General features: G+C 40.5%; 1 protein-coding gene across 7 annotated transcripts in view; it reads left to right on the top strand.

Moving 5' to 3' along the window:
- The window catches only part of TENT4A (terminal nucleotidyltransferase 4A), a 70,908-nt gene extending 62,906 nt beyond the window's left edge, over positions 1–8,002 (top strand). For 3 of the 7 annotated variants that reach the window (XM_033512155.1, XM_015618016.3, XM_015618013.3), the window contains one exon: positions 5,757–8,002. In XM_033512155.1, the coding sequence (XP_033368046.1) occupies positions 5,757–5,936 (180 nt within the window). In that variant the 3' untranslated portion in view covers positions 5,937–8,002. The remainder of the gene's footprint in view (positions 1–5,756) is intronic. The other 4 variants (XM_015618017.3, XM_015618014.3, XR_004496013.1 and 1 more) reach the window with 3 other exon arrangements.
- The last annotated feature ends 16,683 nt before the right edge of the window (positions 8,003–24,685 follow it).

Raw genomic sequence — 24,685 nt, 5'->3', positions numbered from 1 at the left:
CTGTGTTCTTGTTATTGCTGTAGTTATTGTTGTTTGTTTGCCTGGTTATACTAGTAAAGAACTGTTATTCCTATCCCCAGATCTCTGCCTGAAAGCCCCTTGATTTTAAATTTATAATAATTTGGAGGGAGGGGGTCTACATTCATTCATCCCAAGGGAGGCTCCTGCTCTCCCTAGCAGACACCTGTCTTCTAGAACCGAGACAACATGCAAAACTTAGGAGAAGGTGGTGTTTTATTTCCTTTTCTAAGGAAAGAAGAGAAGGAAAAACGATCTGAGTTTGAGGTTGTTCAGCTGAAAACAGTACTAGAGATTTTTCATCTAGATTGCCCTGTACTTACATGTGGTGTTATCCTTCCGTGTATGGAACATGATTTAGCCTGACCAGACCCTGGATAACCTAATGTGACTGTTTACAACAGAATGTTGGTTTAGTGATCTCCAGAGGTCTTAATATAAACATTTAGTCTAGATGTTTATAGGACTGTAGGTATGAGATCCTCTGGCCACATTGGCAGTTGCTTCCTGAGTGTTTTTGAGTTGCAAGAAAAGCGAAGTCTAAATAGAATTTTCTTAGAAACATAAACAAACCCACCATAAATAAGACCTAAGGAAACGTAGAAATCATACCTTCCTTTTGTTCGCATAGTAATCCTTTATCTTCCAGTGTTTTTTCCAGATTTTTGCTTGCAAACTGAGATTTATTTGAATAATCACATATGCGTTTCCTCTGCAGACTTTTTCACATGTACTGTGTTGGTATCACCTCATCGTTTGGAAAGGGGTTTTCTTACTGTAGTAATGGCTTTTCTGTTTCAGATTGGAAGTGAGAATTCTCAGTGAGGTAAGATTTCTCTTTAAGGTCTGAAACTGTCAGCTTTGTCCTAAGAAAACTATTATCCATTGTTCTCTGTAGTGACAAGTATGCAGATACACTTCATGGCCTATGTCACAACAGCAGCAATGTTGCAGTACAAGTTCTGTCTTCTGGTAGGATTGTTTTGACTTTTGCCCCTCAGCTTGGAAACTTGGGTACTGACAAGATTGAAAGGGTATTTATTTCATTTGTAATTCTGCTTTCTTTATCATAAAGTAGTTTGGTATTTGCTGCAGTGCTGATAGTACCGTCTTAGGCTCTGTCCCTCATTTTGGGGACTAGGCCCTCTGCTCTCTCAAGCACTAGTTTATCTTGGAGCTGCTCATACTAGTACTGCCTAACCTGTTGTGAAAGGTGAAGGGGACCTTGACCTATGTGTGCTAGTTCTGACAGTCGTCTGTAATGAAGTGAAATAAGATCTGAAATATTGAAATAATCTGCTCCCTTGCAGCTTTAATTTTTCCAGTTTTCTTGTGCTGGAAGGTAAGAAACATCTAAAATTTTTCTTGCTTTTGAACTCTTTTTAAGTTCCCATGTTGGTTTATCTATATTCTTTGCTGTTCTTATGGTTTGCCCTATGAATTTCCCCTTTTAATAATACCAGAAAAGAGTTAGGGCTCTTTTTATAAAATCTGTTCAGAATTCAAGATTTTTATCAGTTGTAGGTGAACATGGCCTGTAGGTCCCAAAAAGAGAAGTGTCTCTGTTGCCTGTGTTTTGAGCCATATTTTCATAGATTGCCAGTACTAAATAACTTTTGGAAGAACTTACTTTGGTTTGTCTCTACTTCAGCTTAGAATTCTAGACCACACAGAAATCTTACCAGGTTGAGTACACCCAGGTAGCACGTGCAGGTATCTTGCAGAATCCTGTTAACTAATCAAAAGTAATGAGGCTAGGTTGCCTAATAATTGGCTTACTGTTTATGCAGTTGTGACTAAAATGTTGGTTAGGTCACTGTCTATTATTTCTCTGCAAAAAACAGTAAATATGTTATCTTTCAAAACTGTCTTATGTGTTTTCTAAGCTTTTCCTTTACCCTCTGCAAGCACTTAGCAATCATGCTGAAGCACTGTATGTTTAGTCTTTTTTTAAGTTGAGCACAGATACTTCATTACCAGCATTTTTCTGCCTTTGTTTCTTCCCCACTTTAGAAATGCTATCAGGCAAAAAAAACCAAACCAAAAACAATACTAACAAAAGACCAAAACAATTTAGAACCCTGTCTGTATTTAGATTTCAACTCTGTTATGTTACTTGTGTTATTTCAAATTGTAGGGGATTTATTTTTGGCTATAAATTTTCTTTTTGAATATTGACAGTCTTTAAATGTCAGCAGTTTTGTACAGTAAATTTACCAGTTTTCAGGAACAGAAATTTGGTTTCCTTAGCAAATAATTACTTAGTATTTCTGTTGAAACCATATTTTTCTTGAGGTTTTTTTCTGGTGCTTTTTCTTTTCTTCTTGTTTTTGTTTGGTTTTTTTGGTTTTTTTTTTTTTTGGTGGGGGTTTTTGTTGTGGTTTTTTTTTCTCTTAAGTTGTGGGGTTTTTGTTTGTTTGTATGTCTTTCTATTTTCAGTTCTTTTTTTTTTTCCCCCCTGGAAGCTTTTCTAACCTGGTGTGTGGTGCAGAATTTCACCTTACCCCCATCCTCAGCCTTGTCTTAAATGTGAATTCTTTAGTTTACCTTCCAGATCTATCAGATTATTCAACACAACTAAAAACCAAACCGCTTCTATCATTCATTTATTGAATCAATAGCCTTAAGATAGGAGAGATTGTTCTATCTAGAGGAATAGACCCAAAGAAGTTGAAACTTCTGAATCAAAGATTTCTCTGTTGTATCACAGATAAAGGGCTTTATTTTTGGATTATTTGATCTCTCTAGAAATTATCTGCTTACAGATGTCATCTGTCAGTGATTGTGTGAGTCCTGAGCATGGGGATGACCAGAAGTTTGTGCACAGGAGAAAGATGTTTGTTACAGTCTCTTGAGATTTCAAAATATCTAAAGTAAATTTCTTTTTTCCAATGTGTCCTGTTTTAAACAATTAACTAATTGGAAAATGAGGAACAAAAAATTCAGTGTTTGTAAAAGACGGAGTTCACCAGGAAAGCCCTGCATGAGTTTATGCTGCCTAATGTCTAAAAGGCAGTTGATGAACCCGGGTGAAGTTTGCTGGTGGTGAGAAACACCTTAAGGGCTATCTGAGAAAAGGATGCAGGAGGACCTTTCAAGGTAATGCACCAGGAGGGAGAGAAATCATTTAAACTTTGTCGAGAGTGGTAGGCTCTGAGCAGGCAGTTTCTTTTAAAGATGATATCATGGTGTTCTTACAGAACACCAACAGTGAGTAAAATTTTGCCATTTCTTTACTTCTCAGAGAAAAGTCAAAACAGAAATGGAAGCAGACTAGGGAAGGATGTTAATAGTGATCAAACACATGGAATTGCTTCTGTGTGAAGAAAGAATGATGTTTAACCTCAGCAAGATGAGGTATATGATCTAGGGTCTGTATTGTCATCAGCAGTATATGAAAAAGTTAGAGAACAGAATAACAAGAAGTTATTTACTCTGAGAACTGATAGATCATCCCATAGTAGGCGCAGATTAAACGTGATGCTCATTTAAGCTGTGAAATGCCGTAGCACAGGATGCTAAAAGCTGATGGTTTCAAAAAAATGAACAAACTAGTGAACAAAATGTAGTTGAGAACTGGTAAATATAAAGGCATCATCTCTTACGGAAGTAGTCCCTGAGTCAGCTTCCTTAAGCACCTGTCTCAGCTGATGCATTATGACTGATAAATTCAGATTCTACTCAGATTGACAGTTTATCTTGATGGCCAAAAAACAATGTAGAATGCTTCATCACAAGATTGAGTACACATTCTGTCTAGGTTATTAATCATTCTTTGAAAGTTTGTTTACATTTTGAGCAGTCAAGGAGTATGAGATCTTTTAGGATACAGGTAGATGTACTTGTCATACTTGCTGTGCTGTTTGTCTCATCTTGGAGTCACTTGCTGTCCTGCTCCAGGACAACAAGTTCTCTTTGGTGAATCCTCATTCATATTGAGGAAGAAATTCCCAGATTTTTCACATTTTCAACTGAAGTGGATGGATTGGCTTCCTGGAAGTTTGTATGCTCCTTGATCAGTTTTGTTCTGGTTGTTCAGTAGCAATACTAAAGTTTTCCTCTGTCTTTCTTCAGCGTATCATTGAATGTCACTGTGATGACTGGCTACTTCTAGTTTTTTACTATTATGGGGTAATTTTAGTATTTTGATGTAATTTCAAGCGAATGCTTATTGACTCAGAGATATGCTTGCTGAACTAGAAAACTTTGCATGAGAATGTGACATGGTGTGTTTGCTTGAAGGGCCACTTACCAAAAATACAAAACATTCTCTTTTTTTCTTTTAGTTTCATGTTGTTTACTTGCTAAAATGTCTAGAAGCTATTTCTGAAATATAGATCAATAAATTATGTTTGGGAAGTAATGTCTCTTATGAATGAAAATTCTTAGCTTGCATTTCCTTTTTCTGTTTGTCCTTGAATTATTTTGCCACTGCTAGTCTGAGAATAACACTTGGTGTGTCTATCTTAAGAGTCTAGAAGTTGCATGTTGAAGGTTGAATAGGTTGCTGTAGGAAACTGTACAAATCAAAATAATTTTAAGGTTTTTTTGCCACCTTGAAGTTAACTGTGGTTGTTCCTCAACACTGCTCATCACCAGTTTGTCTTTCTGGATGCTCACTGTCTCTTCTAGTTACAGTTTGATAGTAAAATATTGCTTACAGAATTATGCTTTCAATAACTGTTTTTGTTTTGTGCACACAATTGTAATGATGGCTTGGTGTTCTCGTTTCTTTCTACTTCACAATTGTTTGGAAATACAGAATATGAAGTACCTGCAGTTACTTCGGTGTTCTAAGCAATTGTCCCAAATGTGTTCCTGTTCAACCACTTAAGGTTAGAATTAGCTCTTGTTACAGGCAATTAGTTGTCTGTTGAGTTATTGCTGTCAGACATCAGGAAATGTTGCTTGCATTGATGTTACCAGTATTTATTTCTGTTACCAGTATTATTATTTCTGTTTTATCTTCTGAAAATCTTGTACCTAATTTAAGTACAAACATATTAAGCCAACTTACTGTATGCTATTAAGTGATACAGGTATCTGTAGTACCTTATGGCGAGGTAGGCTTACTCAGACTGCTGCTAAACCTTCTGGGCAGGTTTTGTTTTGAGTTATTGGAGATCCCCCAAAGAAAGTATTATGCTATATTTCTGGTGACTTAATTGTTTTGCCTTGGTCTGTATATGAGGTACAGTCTAGGAGCTGTGTTAACCTGATGATCAGACCAGCAGGATTTACAAGCTTCTCATAAGCCATTCTTAGTTTGCCTGTCACTGACTTGACATTATGGTGAAAGCAGACTTGTACTCCCCAAGCATCAGCTCATGTGATCTTGCTCTTACATTTCTCTATGATGTTTCTGAAAGACTGAAGTGTCTTACTTGGTCATGTTCCTGCTGAGATACTATCCAAAATAGATACATCTGTCACAATTAATGTTGAATGTAGAAGTTCTCTGGTTTTATAAGGGACTTGTACAGTGAGTAAATTTCATACTGAGATCCAAAGGTTTTAAGGGTGTTTTGAAATGTACACCATTTCATTTTCTTCAGAAAACACTTAGTAAGCTGTTAGTGCCTTGGGACTTGCACAGCTGCAAATAAGCATGAAAAGACCACTGCTTCAAGTAGTGTTTTGTGGATGTGACTTGTATGTTGAGGAAATACAATGGGTAATATGTATTTTGTTAGCTGTTTTTATACCTAAATGAATGCTTATCTTATTTTATTTTTTAGCAGCACAGTGGAATGAAGTTTTCCATGAAAGGAACTCATAACCAAGGCAACAGCTACAGCCCCATCAGCAGTGGAGGCATGAGGCAACCAGTTGGTAACCGGGGACACCACCAGTACAATCGTAATATATGGAGAAGGAAAAAACACAGAGACAGCTTGCCTATTAGTCTGAGCAGATAATGGCAGATGCCAAAATGACCTTCCCTGTTCAGACAAACTGATTGAGTGCCACTTGACTTGAGGGATGGAGACCAGCATCCAGCACATCGTTTTATTGGTGTTGCCAAATATCTGCAGCTGACTTCTTTGCATGTTTCTTTGTGTGGTGGTTCGGTCCATCTTCAAGAAGTAGTTGTGCTTATCTGTGAAGCCTTATTAAATGTGGAAGTTTGTTTTCTGCCTTCCCACAATGGTTCATTCAGTGTCAAAGCAGCTCTGACAATAGAACTGCAAGGACATTACATTACAAATGCTGTAGCTTTTTTGCTGTGGCTATATCTGTTCCTTTTATTTTAGAAGTGAAGGAAACTTCGTCTCCTTGGAATTACTTTTTTTTCTTCTTTGCAGCAAATCAAGTTGGGAATTCATAAAAGTAAATTTGCTGCTCTCTTGTGTTGGTTATTTGTTTTTTTAGTTTGTTTCTTTTTTTTTCCAGAGCTCAGTTTTTTTCTCTGTAAATATTGGAATTATGATTTGTGCAATAACTTGGAATTTTTAATTTAATTTCATATTATCACATAAGTTATATTTAAGGGGAAGAGGTTTTTTAATTTACAGATCCTTTCCCAGGTTGCATTAACTAAGTTGGGGTCATCATTTTGGCAGGTTGTCTGAGCAGTGTTATAAACATGACATTTGGTAGTATTTGAGGCTTCTTGATTCGCAATGAAAGCGCAATTTGGCTTACAGTTTTAAGACTTTACTAATCTCCAAAGCATTTTGACCCTGTGTTTTTTAGCTCATTGTCTGGCCTCTTATCAGTCGTCTTGCTCTGACCAGTGAGTTTTAATTTTCTTTAACTAGACAACAAATAGAACATTTGTAGTACCAGAAGTAAAACTTTTCAGAGGAATGGGAAAAAGGTTATGGTTCAAGTTCTGATATGAAATTAAAAAACTGTCAACTACATGCTTTGATGCATTTTAGTAATGTAACTTGTTAATGTTTGGGTTGAAACACTACTATTAAACAGAGATACCCGGCTTAAGAAATGTGGAGAAAGGAAATATGTTGATTCCATTAAGGAATCTGTATAGTGGTATGCATTAGTTCTGTTAAGAGCAAATATATAAAAAGTACTAAAGCTGCTCTAAGCATTGCAAGAAGTATCTTTTAATGTGTTGCAGGAGAGCACAACTCAGTGTTGTACACCATATGAGTGGCTGGCACTTAATTTACAGATGCATACAGGTATACTATGCAAGTGTGTATTGCCATGACAAACACTGTCTTTTTGAAAAATGTACATCCTGCCTAACCCTGAGATTTTAAAGCACCACAGTTGTCCTGGGAGTAGGTCACATCTCATGCCCTCTGGCTTCCCTTTTTTTAAGTGAAGTTCTTAAACTATACAGGAAATTACAGGTGAGTTATGTAAGTCCAGTAGCAGAGAAAGCTGAAGAATCTTGTTAACAGGACATCTATACTGTGTACAGATATAGAAGGTTTTAGAACTGGTATCTGAATATTGAAATTAAGTGTCAAGCATGAAGCTTTTTGATATGCTATATGCCTTTGAAGCAGAAGTAGTTCATGTTATTACTGAATCTGTCAAACACAAACAGGTCCTTGAGGGGAGAGAGGGCATCATTCCAAACTAGAGTAGTGCATATCTGTTTGCAGAAAGTTTGTCTTAATGCTCCAGACTCATCACAATAAAAAAGTTCTAAAAATTGTGAGCTGATTCATGAATAATACCTAAGGGCTGTCACATGAGCCTGTACTGCTTAGTCTTCACACACTAGCAATATCAAGCATAACTACATTGAAGAGCCTTCGGAGGCTTTAATTGGTGTCTTATACTAGTGTCCATTTTAAAGCCAAACTCATTTGAAAAGTGAGATCATGTAACACTTCAGTCATGGTGAACCAAATTAATTGGCCTGGCTATCACTGTGGTTATGTGCTACAGGTTTAAAAAAATGTTTAAATTTTTTGTGTGGACAACTATGTGGAAGCTAAAATTGACATATTTTTATGTAAAGTTTTCTATTCTTTGATTTTTAATAAACTTTGGAGACCAGTCACTCTTACGTGCTTTTTTAATGGGAAACTTAATGGATGAAGTGACACTCAACCATGTCCTATTCTTTGATGTACACTTTGAACACCTGTTTTAAATTGTTCATGTTGAGCATCTTCAAAATGAGTTTGGAAGGTGGATGGGTGCCCTAAAATTATGTTTTTCTAAAGAGAGTAATGAGCATGGATGTTGCTTTTGTAGTTGTGGATTTAATCCCTCAATAATGAGAAAGCGGAGGAGCTGGAGGTATTGCCCACTGTATTCTCAGGAGGAGAATTCCTCTTGACTTAATTCCTTGGGATCCCTTAACTTTTAATTAACTTTTTTCCTAGTTCCTCCCTGTAGTTTTAAAATTCCTTTCAAAATCTTCATCTAGGTTTCAGCCTCCTCAAAGATTGTATGTATTTTGTCTTTTTCAGAGACTCTGAAAGGTCTCTGGAGTGTCAGCAACTGACTAATTAAAAATTTTGAAAAATGAGTCTTTGGAAAGAACTAGTAGATATTTATCTGTGAATGCCGAGAAAGGGAAGTGTTTTTAATAGACAGCAATGCAAGGCTAGGGGTTGACAGTCAGAGAGGTCTGTGATGCTTGGTCAATCATGATGAGCATTTGCTGGAGAAAGCAGAGAAGTAGTGGGAAGAGAAAATAACCACTTAGTAGTAGCTGGGATGATAACAATTATTTTTTCTGTCAAAAGTCAGTTAGCCAGTGGGACATGGCTGACAGAGATATATATAATCTCTGCAGACACGAAGATTAAGTGCAGTGGCTTTGGTTTTGTAACTTCTGTTGTCCTAGATTCTACCTTTTCCCTTTTCCTGTCCCAGATGATGATTTTGCATTATTCTTCCCACAGATTTTGCTCGACTATCTATCCTTGTCAGTGGTCTGCATTTTAATGCCTCAGGATTCTCCCTTGAACCCTTGTTCTCTGATAAAAATCTGAGATATACCCTTAATCCCAGCCCTAGTGACTATTTTGTACACTGTTTATAGGCAAAATTAGTCCATGGACTTAAGAAGTGGAAGGAAGAGGCTGCAAATTGAATGGAGGGATGGGACCAAGAGAGTACGGAAAGAGCTCAGTTATGATCTATTCCTGTTTATAAGACATGTCAATGCTGGTGTTGCATTAGACTTTCCCTGTAACTCCATCGCTGTGCACTGAAGCAGGGTAAGAAGAGAGATATGTGACTGCTGGTACTGTGCTCCTGGTTCAACAGTTTCTTTCCATGGGAGCAGCCTCTTGAGATTGAGCACAGGAATACTCAGAGTAGCATTGGAATACAGCATGCTTTCAAAGCACTGAGAGCTCTTCATGATTTGTGGGTGAACAGAAAAGCCTAAATTGTGAGCTACTGGGCAACTGATCACTTGGTGTATATGTGTGGGGAAATAAATGTGTCAGCTTCTATGCTCTCAAGGACAAGAAGCTGCCTACTTGCTCACTGCTGCCAGTATAGTCTGGTTTTAAATTTAATAATACCTGGAATAAACCAAAATTATGACCTAAATTCTTCAATTGGAAGACATGACAGAGCCATTAATTAGGTGGCTGCTCTTGTGCACTTACACTGTTTTGACTGGGGTTAAAGCATTGTGGAAAGCAGATGTGCCAAAAAAAGGAGGATTTTGGAAATAGGTTTAGAAGAGAAGCCTGAAAAGAAGCATCTTGGATATCAGGAAAATGTGTGAAGAAAAATATCAGAGGATGCCTCAGACCCTTAACTAATAGTACCTGTCTAGAGCTCTTCTCAGAGTTCTCAGTGTTATGATACTGCAATGGTTTTGGATTAGAGCTGCCAATGGCAGAGTAACCTTTTGGTTTCAAATCAGTTAAGCAAGAATTTTCTTTTTTTCATAATCCTTGTCTACTGACAGATTGTTGCCCGAGTATAAAAAGAAATTATGAACAGCCCACATACAGCACATACTGATGATATGCATGTCTGTGCGTGAGGTCGGGAAGGACAAAGGGCATCTCATCCAACACCAGCTATTTTTCCCCTTATCCACCAAAATGTGACATCTTCTGATGTAGATTCTTAGGAAGCATCAAGCTGCTTCCTGCTTCAGCAACTTAGGAGAGTTGAACAGTAGATAGATTTACGGGCTTACTAAAACATGGCTTTCAAATAAATGCTTCACTGACTCATATTCAGATCTAAACCAAACAGGATTTAGGAGCCCCTATTACAGGATTTTCTGTCTGAGAGAATGAAAGCAATGTTTAAACTAGAAGTCCATAACCTCTGTGCTAAAGTTGCCACTTTTTATTAGTGAAGACTCTGGCACTGATCCTCAATTGATGTTTTGTTGAGAAAATCTTTGTAAGAAAATTCCTTGCTTCATGCTCCTTTCCAGAGAAGAAAAGCTGAATCTTCAAATGGATTACATCCACTCCTTCAAGATTGCCGTTGGACACTGGCTAATTTCAGGAGTCAAAATGAGTGGGTGCAATCTCACCCTTGTTAAGGTTTGCATGTCCAGGTCGTAAAAGTCACTTGGGTAACACTTACTGTGTAATTGTGGGTGAGATCAACAAATCATCTCTGTTCTCTTGGGGAAATTTCTTAGGAGGCTTAAGAACAAAACATAAGGTCATTTTGTCATTTGCACATGTGTATTCAGTCTTCTGTAGATGAGCAGAGTTGTGTTGAGGTTCCCAGCTGCAAGTACAGGATTTTTTCTGTCCTCGCAAGGGCCCTGCAGGGAGGCAAGACAGCATTGCAGACGTGTTTGTCCCTCAGATTGGGGGGTAATGGAGCAGGTCTGTGCAACAGTTTTCTGACCTGTTCCTAATACAGTGGTTGAACAAAATGAGTTGCTGTTTTCCTCCCATTCCTCTGTTAAAAAGGAATTGTCAGGGAATGGAAGGTTATGGGAAATGTGCTGTGTGGGTGTGAGCAGTAGGAATTATGAGTGGTTAAGCACTGGGATACAAATGCTGTAGTGTGGTAGTAAGATTTCCAACCTTTGAAGTTGTAAAAACCTGGCTGGATAAGCCCCTAGGTAACCCACTCTAATTTCAGTCAGTTCTGCTGGACCCCTTCACCTCTATAGGGCTTTTCCTCATTAAATTTTTCTATGGTACCACAAAAAAAGATAACTTCTTTTTTTTTTCTAAATTTAATATTTCTCTGCTGGGTTTATGAAGTTTTTTAATGGGGAATTAAGTCAGGTAGGTATTGTTTGGTTTTTTGCTTTGTCCTGCACTTGAGAAAATACATCTGCAAATTCTAAGACCAATAGACTGAAGCAGGTAAAAACCTAGTGATTTCTGAAGTTGATAATCCCTGGAAATTAGTAGTCCCCAGTTATAATTTACTGATCAAGAAACACTAGTTTTTGTATCTTCTCTGTATGATGATGATTACCATTGGTAACATTTTTTCTCTTCTGAGTTCAGTAAACTTGCATTTGCAATGGTAACACAATGTAGGTGTGTGGGAGTAGTGTTTTGTGTAGCACATCAGCAGAATACTCTAAATTGCCTAGTCCTTCACCTTTTTTTCCAGTGATTTACATAGATTGATGGTGGAAACTTTTGACAATTAAAATTTGCTTGTCTTTATTCTGCAATTCAGGAGTAGGCAGATTACTTACACTCCCTGAAAAATTGTGCTACAGTGTTGATGGAATTGAAGGCATCACGAAAAGGCTTTTTTAGAGTTAGGATTTGGAAGCTGCTATTAGCCTAAGTATTACCTAAATAACCAAAGGCTGTATCTGTCTAGGTCAGAGTTGTTACTTACAATGCATCATAGAAGTCTGAGACTGAACAATGTTTATCAAGAGTGGATATGTAGAAATAAAACTTCCACCAAGAAAAAGGAAGGAGAATCCAGGACCATAATGATCTTAACTTAAAATATAGAACAACCATTCCAGCAGAATGGGAATTGTGACATGCCAAGCTGCAGATCTATTAATCACCCCCTACTACTGTTATTGCTACTACTGGTAGTATGATGCATTCAGCTCCAGGATGCCCAAGATACTAATAAGGCCAAGACACGTCAAAAGTCCTTATCTGGAAAACTCATACCAGTATTTTGTTTTTATTTCTGTCACAAAACAGAATAGGGCTAATTAGAAACAGAGGATAATTTTAACACTAATTTTTCAAATGTTTTTAATGGCTAACCCAGTATTGCTGCTATAATACTATATATTTAAATTGTTCAGTTAAGCCTATGGTGTGGTTTAGTGCTGGGTGGTGACTGAGCCACACAGGGTATTCTGAACCCAAACAGCATCAACAGATGGCGCTGTGTGCAAGTTTCTGGGGCAAAGTGGTGTAGTTAGTTGAAGATTGATTTTGGAAACAGATTGTTTTATCTGTGTTTGCTAATGATCGTGATACAAGAACTGCCATACATGGGCTGAATGTCCTAATGTGACAAATATGGGAAATGTGGCCTATACACAGTGTTGGAGTTTTGTAGTACTGAGTAAATAAGCATGGGATGAAATATAAAGCACAGGGCTGGAAAATGAGAATTTATAGCTACTTCCAAATGGTAAAAGCTGATGGGTTAGAAATTATGAAGAGAGACACCTGCTCATATTTGCTAAGAGCATGATTAAATTCACTAGCTTGTCTCACAGAGTTGATAAGTGAACCAAACAGATGAAATGTTTCCATTAGTGCGAGCAATTTCAAGTCCAGAGTTTTACTGGTTAAATTATGTATGTATTTCTTCATTTCAGGGAGGAAAAAAGAAATAGAAAAAAAAGAAAAGCATAATCCTATCGTTTTTTTTATTCAGTCAGGGCGGTGGCTACAGACACAGGTTTAAAGAATTTTCTGATACCTGAGAATCTACTTCAGCTGGAGATTCATCAAAGCACAAGCTAGCTTTTATGATGCTATGTCATAATGCTGTGAAGTACTAGGGATGACAGATACCCAGCTTTTTGTACCCATTTGCACTGTTCTTGTACTGACAAAGTTTTGATCTTTGGCTTTGATATAGGAGTGACTTACCTCCTGGGGATGCTGAACATGCTAGCTGACTGTCACTTCAGATGTTTGGGTGACAAGTAAATCAGACTGTGTGTAATGTGTCTAGGGATTGTGGTATGACTGAAGTAGTCAGCCTTCCTTTCTCAATTTTGGTGGAGAAACACATGGGGTTTTAATCTGGTTTCTTGTTAGATTCTTTTGTTATATATGGAATAAAAAGGAATGCAACGTTTCAGATGGCTCCAATAAGCCTGATCACTTTAGTGGATAAAATTGGATGAGAATTTCATGACACAATTTGACCTAGCTTGGCATCTCACCTTGGTCCCTTAGAACTCTTGCTTCCATTCCTGACTATTGGCCTACTGGCACAGACAGGCCCAAACTCAAAAGTAAAGGAGAGGAGGGTGGGGGGGCATCTGATGTTTTGAGAGATGTAATCCTGTAGACAATGAGGACTATTTAAATTCTTATTGTGTGGCACCTGGCTGTCTGCAATGGCCTGAAAATGGCCATTTCTTCATCACTGAGAAAGGTCTTCCCACAGGGAAGAAGAGGTCTTCTCCAGGACTGCTGTGTCTAAATGGAATAAATGTTGCTGTCACTTCTATCTACTTGTACAGTCTGGTCTTAGTGACATGAAAGAATCTCCACTGTTTTATTGTATTTGCTTTCACTTGTAATCTATAGTCCTAATATATTCTATACTGTCGCAAAGGGGACAGTAACTCTGTTAGGCTGTTCTGTATTACTTAGTCTTCAGTGTTCTCAGATTTATGCAGGATATGACTGAGGGATTTTCCCCCCACTCTCTACATTCCCTGCAATTCTAAATTTGATGATTAAAAAAAAAAAATTGTCATTAGATTATAGCGTGGTTTTACAGCTTTATGAAGCAGAATCTTTGGTGGTTCTTACCACCATTGTCTCTGCCTCCACTGGACTCAGAACAGCCAGCTAGGTTGTCTGTGTGTCTTTATCAAACACTATGGAAATGCTGAGACATCCAAGTGTACAGCAGTATTCTGCAGGACAGTGCTAAGATAGCTATTTAATTAGAAGACTTGGAAATGCATGGGCAGACCCCAAGATTGAGGATGCTGCCTGGAGTATCTGAGGCTGTAAACAGTCATGGCAGCCAAACTTTAAAGATAGAAAAGGTTTATAAACCAAACTTTAAAGATAGAAAAGGTTTATAAACATTTCTCAAAATGACCCACCTGTTTATCCACCTCACAGCTTCCTTCTCCTTTTCCCTATAGCCATTATGTTATGTAGGAACTAAAAAACCTGTGCTTTCTGGCTCTGGTGAACTCGTGAGAGGAGAGAGGACTGTGGGGGAGAAGAGGTAGGGAACCATCTGTCATGACTGTAACACTCTGAGTATGAATCCTATTTAAATTACCAAGGCAAAATGCATTATTCATTCATTATGCATTTAAATTTAAGATGCCCTTTTGATGCAGGAGGTAGAAAGAGGCTCAGTGGGATCTTTCTAAAGATGTTTTATGAAAAGTATTGTGATGAACGTTAATTAATTTTCCAGCATTGTTTGAGCAGATTGCTGTTCGTAGTTCACAATTAGTTTGTCCTTGTGTCTTTCTATGTGAGTCTTGAATCTGAGTGAAAAAAAGATTTTTTTCCTGTGCATTTTGCAGAGAGTTTGGGATTTTTTATTATTTTATGTTTAAGTAAAAGTCCCTGGGAGTCCTGGAACTGAATGTTGCTCATCAAGCAATAGGACTTTAAGTTGACTCAAGCATAAGATCTATTTTTTACAATTTATCTCCTTACTGAGTATTACAAGACTTTGCTGCTGTTAATCAGGAAAATGCGATTTGGTAATTTCAATTTGCTCCAGTGACAGGGAGGGTGTGCTCTTGCATCACTCTTATTTTGATATGCAACTCGATAGTTGATAGATAGCTTGACAATCTGGTTTGGAGGTGGTGCTACCATGATGGGAAAGCCTTCCATGAGACACAGGGTAGCTTTAAAGGTAATTTTGTTTTGTTTCATACATATAAGACTCAGAACACTTTACTTATAATCAGTAATGGATATCAGAGAAAGGTAGTTGTTTTTGTCTATCAAAACTGTACTTGGTAAGCCCATGTTTGATTTATGATGTGCAGCTGTGCCAATGTTTAATCCTTCTAGAGATTAAATTGTTGTTTCCTTCTTAGGGTTCTCTTGTTCTCTTCTTAGCATGTAACTACGCTCAGGTGCATGAGCTCCTAAATGTGAGATCATGCAGAAGAATTTCTTTTTTCCTAAGTGCTCTTAGAAATGGAACTGGGACACTGACAGGCTTTTTACAGTGAGCCTGAAATGGTTGTTTCGGGTTGGATTTTTTTTCCTCCTCCCTTCAACTTTAAGAGTCCCTGAAAATAGAATATACTCAGCATGCATATAAAAGACACTCTTGAAAATAGCTCCAGGCATCATCCAGTCTGGGGATTCTTTGATTTGTGCAAACCTATACTTCTGTTCAGATGACACAGGTCCTTGTGTTATCCAGCTTTAGTTCAACCGTCAGTTTACCATTAATAATGTTTTCTAAAGGCTAGAGTCGGTAGACCAGAATCTTTATTCAGTAACATAATATCAGCAATCACCATGGCAAATGAGTTTGTGTTCACTAATTGTGCATGGGAAAGAATAAATAGAAATAAGACTTCTAACACAGAGCAAACACATGCAACCCAAAACTTTATTCAGTTCTTCTGTGCAGTTCAGGCTGAATGCAGGGATTCTGTTACCATCAGTTTAAGAGTGAAATTCATGCTTTTAAAGAAGAATTGGAATTGCAAGTAAAACAGGCTGCATCAGTAGGCATTGTATTTAAGTAGCTTCTTATGTTTTGTTAACTTCTAAACAAAACCGTGTTTGTTCACAAGGTTGACCATTCTTGCAGATTAGAATCAGAATTATTTCAATCAAAGTTTGGGTGTTGGTTTTATGTTTGGGATTCCCCACCCCAAAAGCTTCCACCCCACTTCTCCCTGGAAGTTACTAGAGATAAGAGTACTGGTACCTGTTTCTCTCCTCTATCATTTGCTGGTGTTTTGCCTCCATTTAGACTCACATTCAGAATGTGTGTCTAAGACTTTCATTTTCATGTGTTTATATTAACACCATGAGGAATGGGATGGATGTTTCCAGAGCTTGGCTTTCACTGTCAGGCGTTAGCGTCCATTTTGCCATACCTGAAGGACTTGATCTTTCCTAGAGCCTCTTTCTCTCTCCAGCTACTTCATATACTCTATAATGAGTAGTCCTTTAGAAAAAACTATGGTTTGTCAGTCCTGTGCATCAAACCTGTGTTTAGCCAAACTTTTGTATGCTGAATATTCATAAAATATATTAGATTTCTGCTTTGGTTACTGTATTTCTTAATTTTACATAATTAGCATACATTTTAAAAAAGCTTTCAGCAGTGCAGACTAGAGCAGGTGTCTTTTTTTGTTTCCCCCATAATTTTACGTCGTTCTCATTCATTACATGCATGTTTCAATTCAGATGAATTTAAGAATCTAAGCCATCCATTCAAATATGATCAGATTTGGAGACACCAAAAGTAATACCCTGTTTAGTTTCTATGTAAATTGCATAGTTTCCACATAAGACTACATAGAATACACAGATAGGACTTTTCACCTATGACAAAAGATAAATGAAGATGGATTTGACAAGGGTCTAAACTATCAGGTGAGGTAATAGTTGCCAGTTTCTTCTGACAGCAATTGAACATCATCTAGATGTATAGAAGCCTCTTTAGTATGAGTCTGTACCTTATTCTTTCAATGTACCATTGATTATTTTAATTGTACCAAATTTTGGTGTATTGTTTACTGGCTCTGCCCTCTGGCTTAGGCTGTTGTCTGTTTTGATTTGGTACAGGTTTGGGCAACCTGAGAGCTGCTGTAACCTCTGTGGTACTCCTTTGGTCATGCTTTTAAAGAGTTTTTTAATTTTAAGACTAAAAAGTTCCCTCTTTCTATGTATTTAGTCAAGACTACATGAAGTTTACCAGAGGTATGCAGCAATACTGTTAATCCTTGCACTTAACAATGTCTGACTCTAAACCAATTTCCTTCCAATGATTTCACATGCAGGGAAAGACACCGTAAGTACTCTGTGTTTATGTGGACTATTGGGGATGAAATCTAGATGACTTACTACTTTATTATAAAAGCATTTAATATAACCCTGTATAGAAAGAAGAATTACATCAGGTAGATGTCCTGGGGTGACTTTATGATACTGGTATCCCCAATCGTCTGGTTTATGTTATATATTAAGTTCTGCACCTTTAAGACAGGCTTTGAGAGCGAGAGAGGAGGAAGAAGAAGCGCGCAGTGTGTTAAGGAAAAACATCACTCCCCTACATCCCGCTCCTGGACTGTGGTGTCTGCAGCATGGACAGACAGCGGGACAGAGCTTCTCTCTGGCTTTTAGTTAGTTTTAGCTAGCTGAGGCAGAGGAGTTCCCTGGACCTTTGTTTGGTTTTTTTTTCCCAATTTTCTTGGATCTGTGCAAGCCTGCTCTGGACTGAACACCCAGTCAAACCCCGGGAGCTCACACCTGTGGCCCACCGGGGCCTGGGCCTCCGCACTTCCCAGCGCCAGAGGGACTGATAAGAACCTGAGCAAGCCGAGCTACACCACGTGAAAAGGACTTTTCTTCCTAGATTTGCCATCCCATCGAACAGCAAGAGGTTTTATTATTTAATATTACTCAATTTCTGTTAAATAAACAGCCTTTTCCACTTCTCTCTAAAGAATTTTTTTTTTTTTCCTTTTCCCGGACCAGTTGGTGAGGAGGGGGCATTTCCCTGGGGAAATCCCCATTTAGAGTTTTCCTTCCTAATTTGCCCTAAACTAGGACAGTAGACTATTCAATGCATATGGGTAATTATTTTCTCCTTAGCTGCAGTATTGATTTTCTGTGGGAATTCTTCCACTGTTGGTGCATATCAGAATGCCACTGTTGAATTAGCTGCTTTACAGCAACTAAGAAAGGGCTCTCAAAAATTTGAATGCAGGATATAATGTTTGTAAAATGTCTTGAGAAGTGTAAAATACTGAAATAATTAGAAAGTTCTTATAAAAATCTGTAAGGGTGATAGTGGGATTTAAACATCAGCATCTTGTCAGTGGTTGATAAATGGAGTGTGTGTGTAAGCTGAATTCTGAACTTTCCCTTTGCAAGTAGGCTGCTGTGATCAGGTATGGCTGCTCACACTCCTGTGAATTTAACTAACAAGATAACCTTCTTGATATTCACCCCTTTTGAGCCTGCCTGAAGTTGGCCAACAAAATCAAATCTTCTAATAGAAGATATGTAGATGGGACAACTATAAATTTGAATTGCATAAGCTTTGTTTTCTTAGGAAACTCCCCTAAAAATACAGCCTTTTAGACCTATGTCTTGGTTTAGAAGACGTGTCTGTTGCGGGGGGGCAGGAGCCTCCCTTGGAATGAAAATGTAGACTCCCTCTGAATTACTATGAATTTGAAATCAAAGGCTCTGAGGCAGAGATCTGGGGATAGGAATAACAGTTTTTTACTAGTATATATAACGAGGCAAATAAACAACAATAACTACATCGTTAACAACAAAACAGAACCAGGGACCCTGTAACGGCCTTCTCAGCCGAGATGGGAGAGGATGGAGGAGAGGCTTTGCTTCACAAATCCCCTCGGGTGGGCAGTCCCAGAGCTCCTGCAGGGCTCTGAGGAACACTCAGCTGGAACAGCAGGGATGAGCTGAGATCCCGGGCCGGTGGCTGAGGTGTATCAGCAGCTCCATGGCGGAGGCTGACACTGGCACGCGTCCCAGCAGGACAGGGGGTGTGAGGCCCACCAACGAAGAGGGAAGAAGGAGAAGAAGAAGCAGTAGCTCCGTCTGGGTGACGGCCAATTTCCTTCTCTCTGCCACTACAGCTCCCAGCAAGTGTCTTTCTCTGAAGCTGAAGAAACCAGCAAACTGCCCCTGCCCTTCTATTTTTTTTTTTTGCCCCCCTTTCCCCCCTGGGCCCAGCAAAACTCTTTATGTTTCTCAAGCACTCACCAAGTACCAGCAATCAGGTTTTCCCCGCAATTAATGGGTAAAAATTCTATAGGTGAGCCAGAACTAAAGGAAGGACACCTAACACCTAACATTATCCACCTTGAATTTTTTCTCATACTAAAATGCTACATCAAATTTTAAGCCTTTAAATTATATACAAACACCCACTACCTTAATTATATACATATGTACATGGAGATACAGATGGAAGCAGAGTGTCATGGGTAGTTCATCCTAAAACAAGGTCCCCTTGAGGTATGCACCAGGTCTCTCTATCCTTTTACATCACCCACCAGGTGCAACCCAGTCCCTGAGCAAAGACAACCCCATGATGGGATTGTCATTGCTGGAGGCAGAATTAACCCAAACAGTTTTTCCCAGCATACCTCTCATATGTACCACTGGAACTTTATCTGTTGTTCTAAAGGGCTCAGATTGGGCAGGGCCTGCTCGGTTAGTGGAACCTCGGGTGTTCACTAACCATGTGGCTTTTGCTAAATTAATCTCCCAGTTCTTGAAAGTTCCCCCACCCAGTGCCTTCAAGCTGGTTTTAAGCAGGTCATTGCACCGTTCAACTTTTCCAGCAGCGGGTGCATGATAAGGGATATGGTACACCCACTCGATGCCATGTTCCCTAGCCCAGCTGTTTATAAGGCTGTTCTTGAAATGAGTCCTATTGTCTGACTCAATCTTTTCAAGGGTGCCATGCCTCTAAAGGACCTGATTTTTAAGTCCCAGGATGGTGTTCTAGGCAATGGCGTGAGGCACAGGGTAGGTTTCCAACCATCTAGTGGTGGCTTCTACCATTGGGAGCACGTAGTGCTTGCCTTGGAAGGTTTGGGGTAGTGTGATGTAGTCAATCTGCCAGGCCTCCCCATACCTATATTTGGACCAACACCCATCATACCATAGCAGCTTCAACCGCTTGGTCTGCTTGATTGAGGAACACGTCTCACAGTCATGGATGACCTGAGAAATGCTGTCCATGGATAGGTCCACCCCTCGGTCTTGTGCCCACGTATAGGTGGTATCTTTACCCTATGACCTGAGGCATCATGAGCCCATCAAGTTAGGAACAACTCTCCCTTGTGTTGCCAATCTAAGTCTATCTTTGACACCTCTATCTTTGCAGCCTGATCCACCTGCTCATTGTTTCGATGCTCCTCACTAGCCCTACTCTTGCGGAAATGGGCATCTACATGACGGGCCTTCATAGACAGTTTCTCTGCCCTGGTAGCGATGTCTTTCAACTCATTAGCAGCCCAGATTGGTTTTTCCCTGTGCTGCTAAGTGGCCCTTCTCCATCTTTCCAGCCAGCCCCAGAGAGCATTGTCTACCTTCTATGAATCAGTGTAGAGGTAGAGCTTTGGCCACTTCTCTCTTTCAGCAATGTCCAGGGCCAATTGAACAGCTTTGAATTCAGTGAGTTGACTTGACTCACCATCTCTTTCAGTAGCTTCTGTGACTTGTCGTGTGGAGCTCCACACGGCTGCTTTCCACTTCTGGTTCATCCCTATGATGCGACATGAACCATCAATGAAAAGAGCATAACGTGTTTCTTCTGCTGGCAGTTGGTTGTACGGTGGAGCTTCTTCAGCCCATGTCACTTGTTCCTGCTCTTCTTTATCAGTGAGACCAAAGTTTTCACTTTCCGGCCAGTTTGTAATTATCTCCAAAATCCCAGGGCGACTGGGGTTTCCAATATGGGCATGCTGTGTGGTAAGAGCAATCTACCTGCTCCATGTAGCATTGGTGGCATGGTGTGTAGCAGGAACTTTTCCTTTAAACATCGACCCCAGCACTGGTAGTCAGGGTGCCAGGAGGAGTTGTGCTTCTGTGCTGATTACCTCTGAGGGAGCTTGGACTACTTCATAGGTGGCTAAGATTTCCTTCTCTGTGGGAGTGTAGTTGGCTTCGGACCCTCTGCAGCTTCGGCTCCAGAATCCCAGTGGTCGGCCTCGAGTCTCCCCAGGCACTTTCTGCCAAAGGCTCCAGGACAAGCCATTGTTCCCAGCTGCAGAGTAGAGCATGTTCTTCACGTCTGGTCCAGTTCTGACTGGACCAAGGGCTACTGCATGAGCAATCTCCTGCTTGATCTGGGAAAAGGCTTGTTGCTGTTCAGAGACCCAGTGGAAATCATTCTTCTTGCAGGTTTACCAGGTAGAGAGAGCTCATGATCTGTCTGTACTCAGGAATGTGCCTCCTCCAAAAACCTATGGCGCCTAGGAAAGCTTGTGTTTCCTTCTTGCTGGTGGGTGGAGACATTGCAGTGATCGTATTGATGACTTCAGTGAGAATCTGACTCTGTCCATCTTGCCACTTTACTCCCAGGAACTGGATCTCTCGAGCAGGTCCTTTGACTTTGTTCTTCTTGATGGCAAAGCCGGCTTCTAGCAGAATCTGGATGATCTTTTCTCCTTTCTCAAATATTCCACTGCCATGTTCTCCCACACAATGATGTCATTAATGTACTGTAGATGTCCTGGAGCTTCACCCTTTTCCAGGGCAGCCTGGATCAGTCCATGGCAGATGGTGGGGCTGTGCTTCCACCCCTGGGGCAGTCGGTTCCAAGTGTACTGCACTCTCTTCTACATGAAGGCAAACTGAGGCCCGATTTCTGCTGCCAGGGGAATGGAGAAAAATGCATTAGCAATGTCAATAGTGGCGTACTACTTCGCTGCCTTGGACTCCAGCTCGTACTGGAGCTCCAGCATATCCGACATGGCAGCGCTCAGAGGTGGAGTCACTTCATTCAATGCACGATAGTCCACAGTCAGTCTCCATTCTCTGTCAGACTTGCGCACAGGCCAGATGGGGCTGTTGAAGGGAGAGTGGGTTTTGCTGACCACCCCTTGGCTCTCCAGCTCTCGGATCATCTTGTGGATGGGGATCACAGCATCTCGATTTGTCCTATACTGCTGGCGGTGCACTGTTGAGGTGGCAATTGGTATTCGCTGTTCTTCCACTTTTAGGAGTCCTACTGCAGATGGGTTCTCTGACAGTCCAGGCAAGCTGTTCAATTGCTTAATGTCCTCTGCCTCCACAGCAGCTATTCCAAAAGCCCACCTGAGTCCCTTTGGGTCTTTGTAATAGCCATTCTGAAGGAAGTCTATGCCCAGAATACACGGGGCCTCTGGGCCAGTCACAATGGGATATTTCTGCCACTCCTTCCCAGTCAGGCTCACCTCGGCTTCCAACAGAGTCAACTGCTGCGATCCCCCTGTCACCCCAGCAATGGAAACAGGTTCTGCCCCCACATGTCCTGATGGCATTAGGGTACACTGTGCACCAGTATCAACTAAAGCTTCATATTTTTGTGGCTCTGATGTGCCAGGCCGTCAGATCCACGCCATCCAAAAGACACGGTTTTCCTGTGCCTCTTCCTGGCTATAGAGGCAGGGCCTCTCCTCCCTGAGCATACATCCTAGAGGTTCCTTCAAGGAGATATTACAGATCATCTGATTTTCTGTAATATCTGTCAGTTTGGTCACGGGAGGTTGAGGCTACCTTCACTTTAGTGGAACTTTTCTGATTAGCATTTCCCTCCCCGAGTTGACGCACCCATGCTACCAGGGCAGAAGTGGGTTTCCCCATCCCACTTTCCCATGGTCACATAGAAAGTAACCACAGCTCAGCTCATGGGTTGTACCCTTTCTCTCTATCTGGGGGACATTGGGCTTGGACTTTGGGGCCTGTGACTCACACTGGTGCCGTATGGGAACTGGTCTTCCTCATCTCCTCCCTCATTTCCCTCATCTCCTCTTTGAGTTCCTTAATCACAGCAGAGACCTGAGCCTGAAGTTGGCCATGGATCATGCTCTCAAAATTTCTAAGCTTGGTGGTGACAGACCCCACCGTCTCTCGGCTGTTTTCAGCATTAATCGTTGCAATAAAGATGGTGTATTCACGTGGCCCTAGATTTGCCACATTCCACATCTGCCCAGTGCACCTGACTTTGTTCGGGTCATTATCATGCTGTCCACCCCTCCCAAAAAGGACCTCCAATACAGCCACTTCTCTCAGCTGTTGGATCCCTTCCTCAAGGGTTTTCCAGCACCTTCTATAATGGTGCTCCTCCATTCTTCCTTTGTGGACAAACCTCTCTCTTACACTCATTAAAAGACACTCCCAGAGGGAAAGGGGCTCTGGCTTCCTTATGAATACTTGATTCACACCTGAGTCCTGGGTCAAGGGTCCCAAATTCCTTGCCTCATCACCATTCATGTTGCATGCCTGTACCCATAAGGTCCCAGACTGGAGTAACCAGGTTGCATAAGCGTCACACCCCCGCCTCACAATGGCTTTTTGCAGATTACGGAGACTCCTCATACAGGGAATTGGTGATGACTTCAACCTCTGGCTTCCCCACAGATTGTGAGGGTCCTCTTTTCTTATCCTTATCAACAGGGTGCTGTGATTTCATCTTAGACTTTCTCGTTTCCACAGGGGCAACAGCTGCTGGCTGTGACTGCCCTTGTGGTTCAGCTGGAACCTGGACGGTTGTAACATCTGTGGGTTCCACTGCTGTACCATCAGACTCTCCCTCTTTGAGGCAGGGGGAGGGTTTCTCAGCAGCTGAAGAAATGCACTCTAGCTTCTGGCCCTTCTCACATATCTCCCTCACCAGAACCCCCACCCACTCTGGATGGTTCATTTCTGAGGTGAGCTGTGGGGCAGGGGCAGGCTCTGGGGCAGCACCCCTAGTCTCTGAGGCAGTGTCAGGGAGTTTATCGCAGTCAATCTCCCCTAATCTCTGAATGATAAATAGAACAGGCTTATCAGCAACACCAGCCACTGTACAATATTATTAGCATCTAGAGAAGATTTTAACCCTTTGAAAACTGGTGGGGTAGGCCCAAGGAACTGGTTGAAAGGTTGGGAGAAAATTTTCCCAGCTGTCATTTTCTCCCAGTAGGTACCATTATTAAAGCAACTCCAAAACCATCCAGTTAGTGTATGATAGCTCTGAATCCATGAGCCCACCTTCTAGAGGAAGTTAAACATCCATGAATTCTCCACCTTATCTACCCACAAAATAAACTGCATAATATCCACATTAGCTTTAGTTATAGGACCCATATTTAAGGGTGCAAGAAAATGGGAGAAGTATAGCCGTGACCCCATGCCACCTGAACTTGAGTAAGCTGGACCACATGGTTCTACGTAATGAGGTTTTTATACCCAGCACACGAAAGTTAGGTTATTTAAGAACTGCTGTTCTTTTTTTGCCTTTTTTCTCTCAGTACCCTCAGGCCTCACATTGGGAGCCAAAATCTGTCTCAGTTTAGAAGACAGGTGTCTGGTAGGGAGGGCAGGAGCCTCCCTTGGAATGAAAATGTAGACCCTCCTCCCTCCAAATTGTTATAATTTTGAAATCAAGGGGCTTTCAGGCAGAGATCTGGGGATAGTGTAATAAATTATTGTATGTATTAAAAATTCGGAGAGATATAAATTAAATGTGTTTGTAATAATGTGAAATATAAAATGTAAAAAAAACAAAAAAAAAACAAACCAAAAACCCCGCTCCGGGTCTGGTCGAAATCCCCTTTGGAAAGCAACAGATTGCAACCAACACCCAAGATAACGAACTCAGGGAAAACCCATCAACTCAGACAAATTGACAGGACGAGGACCATCAAGAC

The sequence above is a fragment of the Parus major genome, chromosome 2 (genome assembly GCF_001522545.3).
Source record: "Parus major isolate Abel chromosome 2, Parus_major1.1, whole genome shotgun sequence".
Taxonomy (NCBI): Eukaryota; Metazoa; Chordata; class Aves; order Passeriformes; family Paridae; genus Parus; species Parus major.
This window is presented reverse-complemented; position numbering and strand designations above follow the sequence as displayed.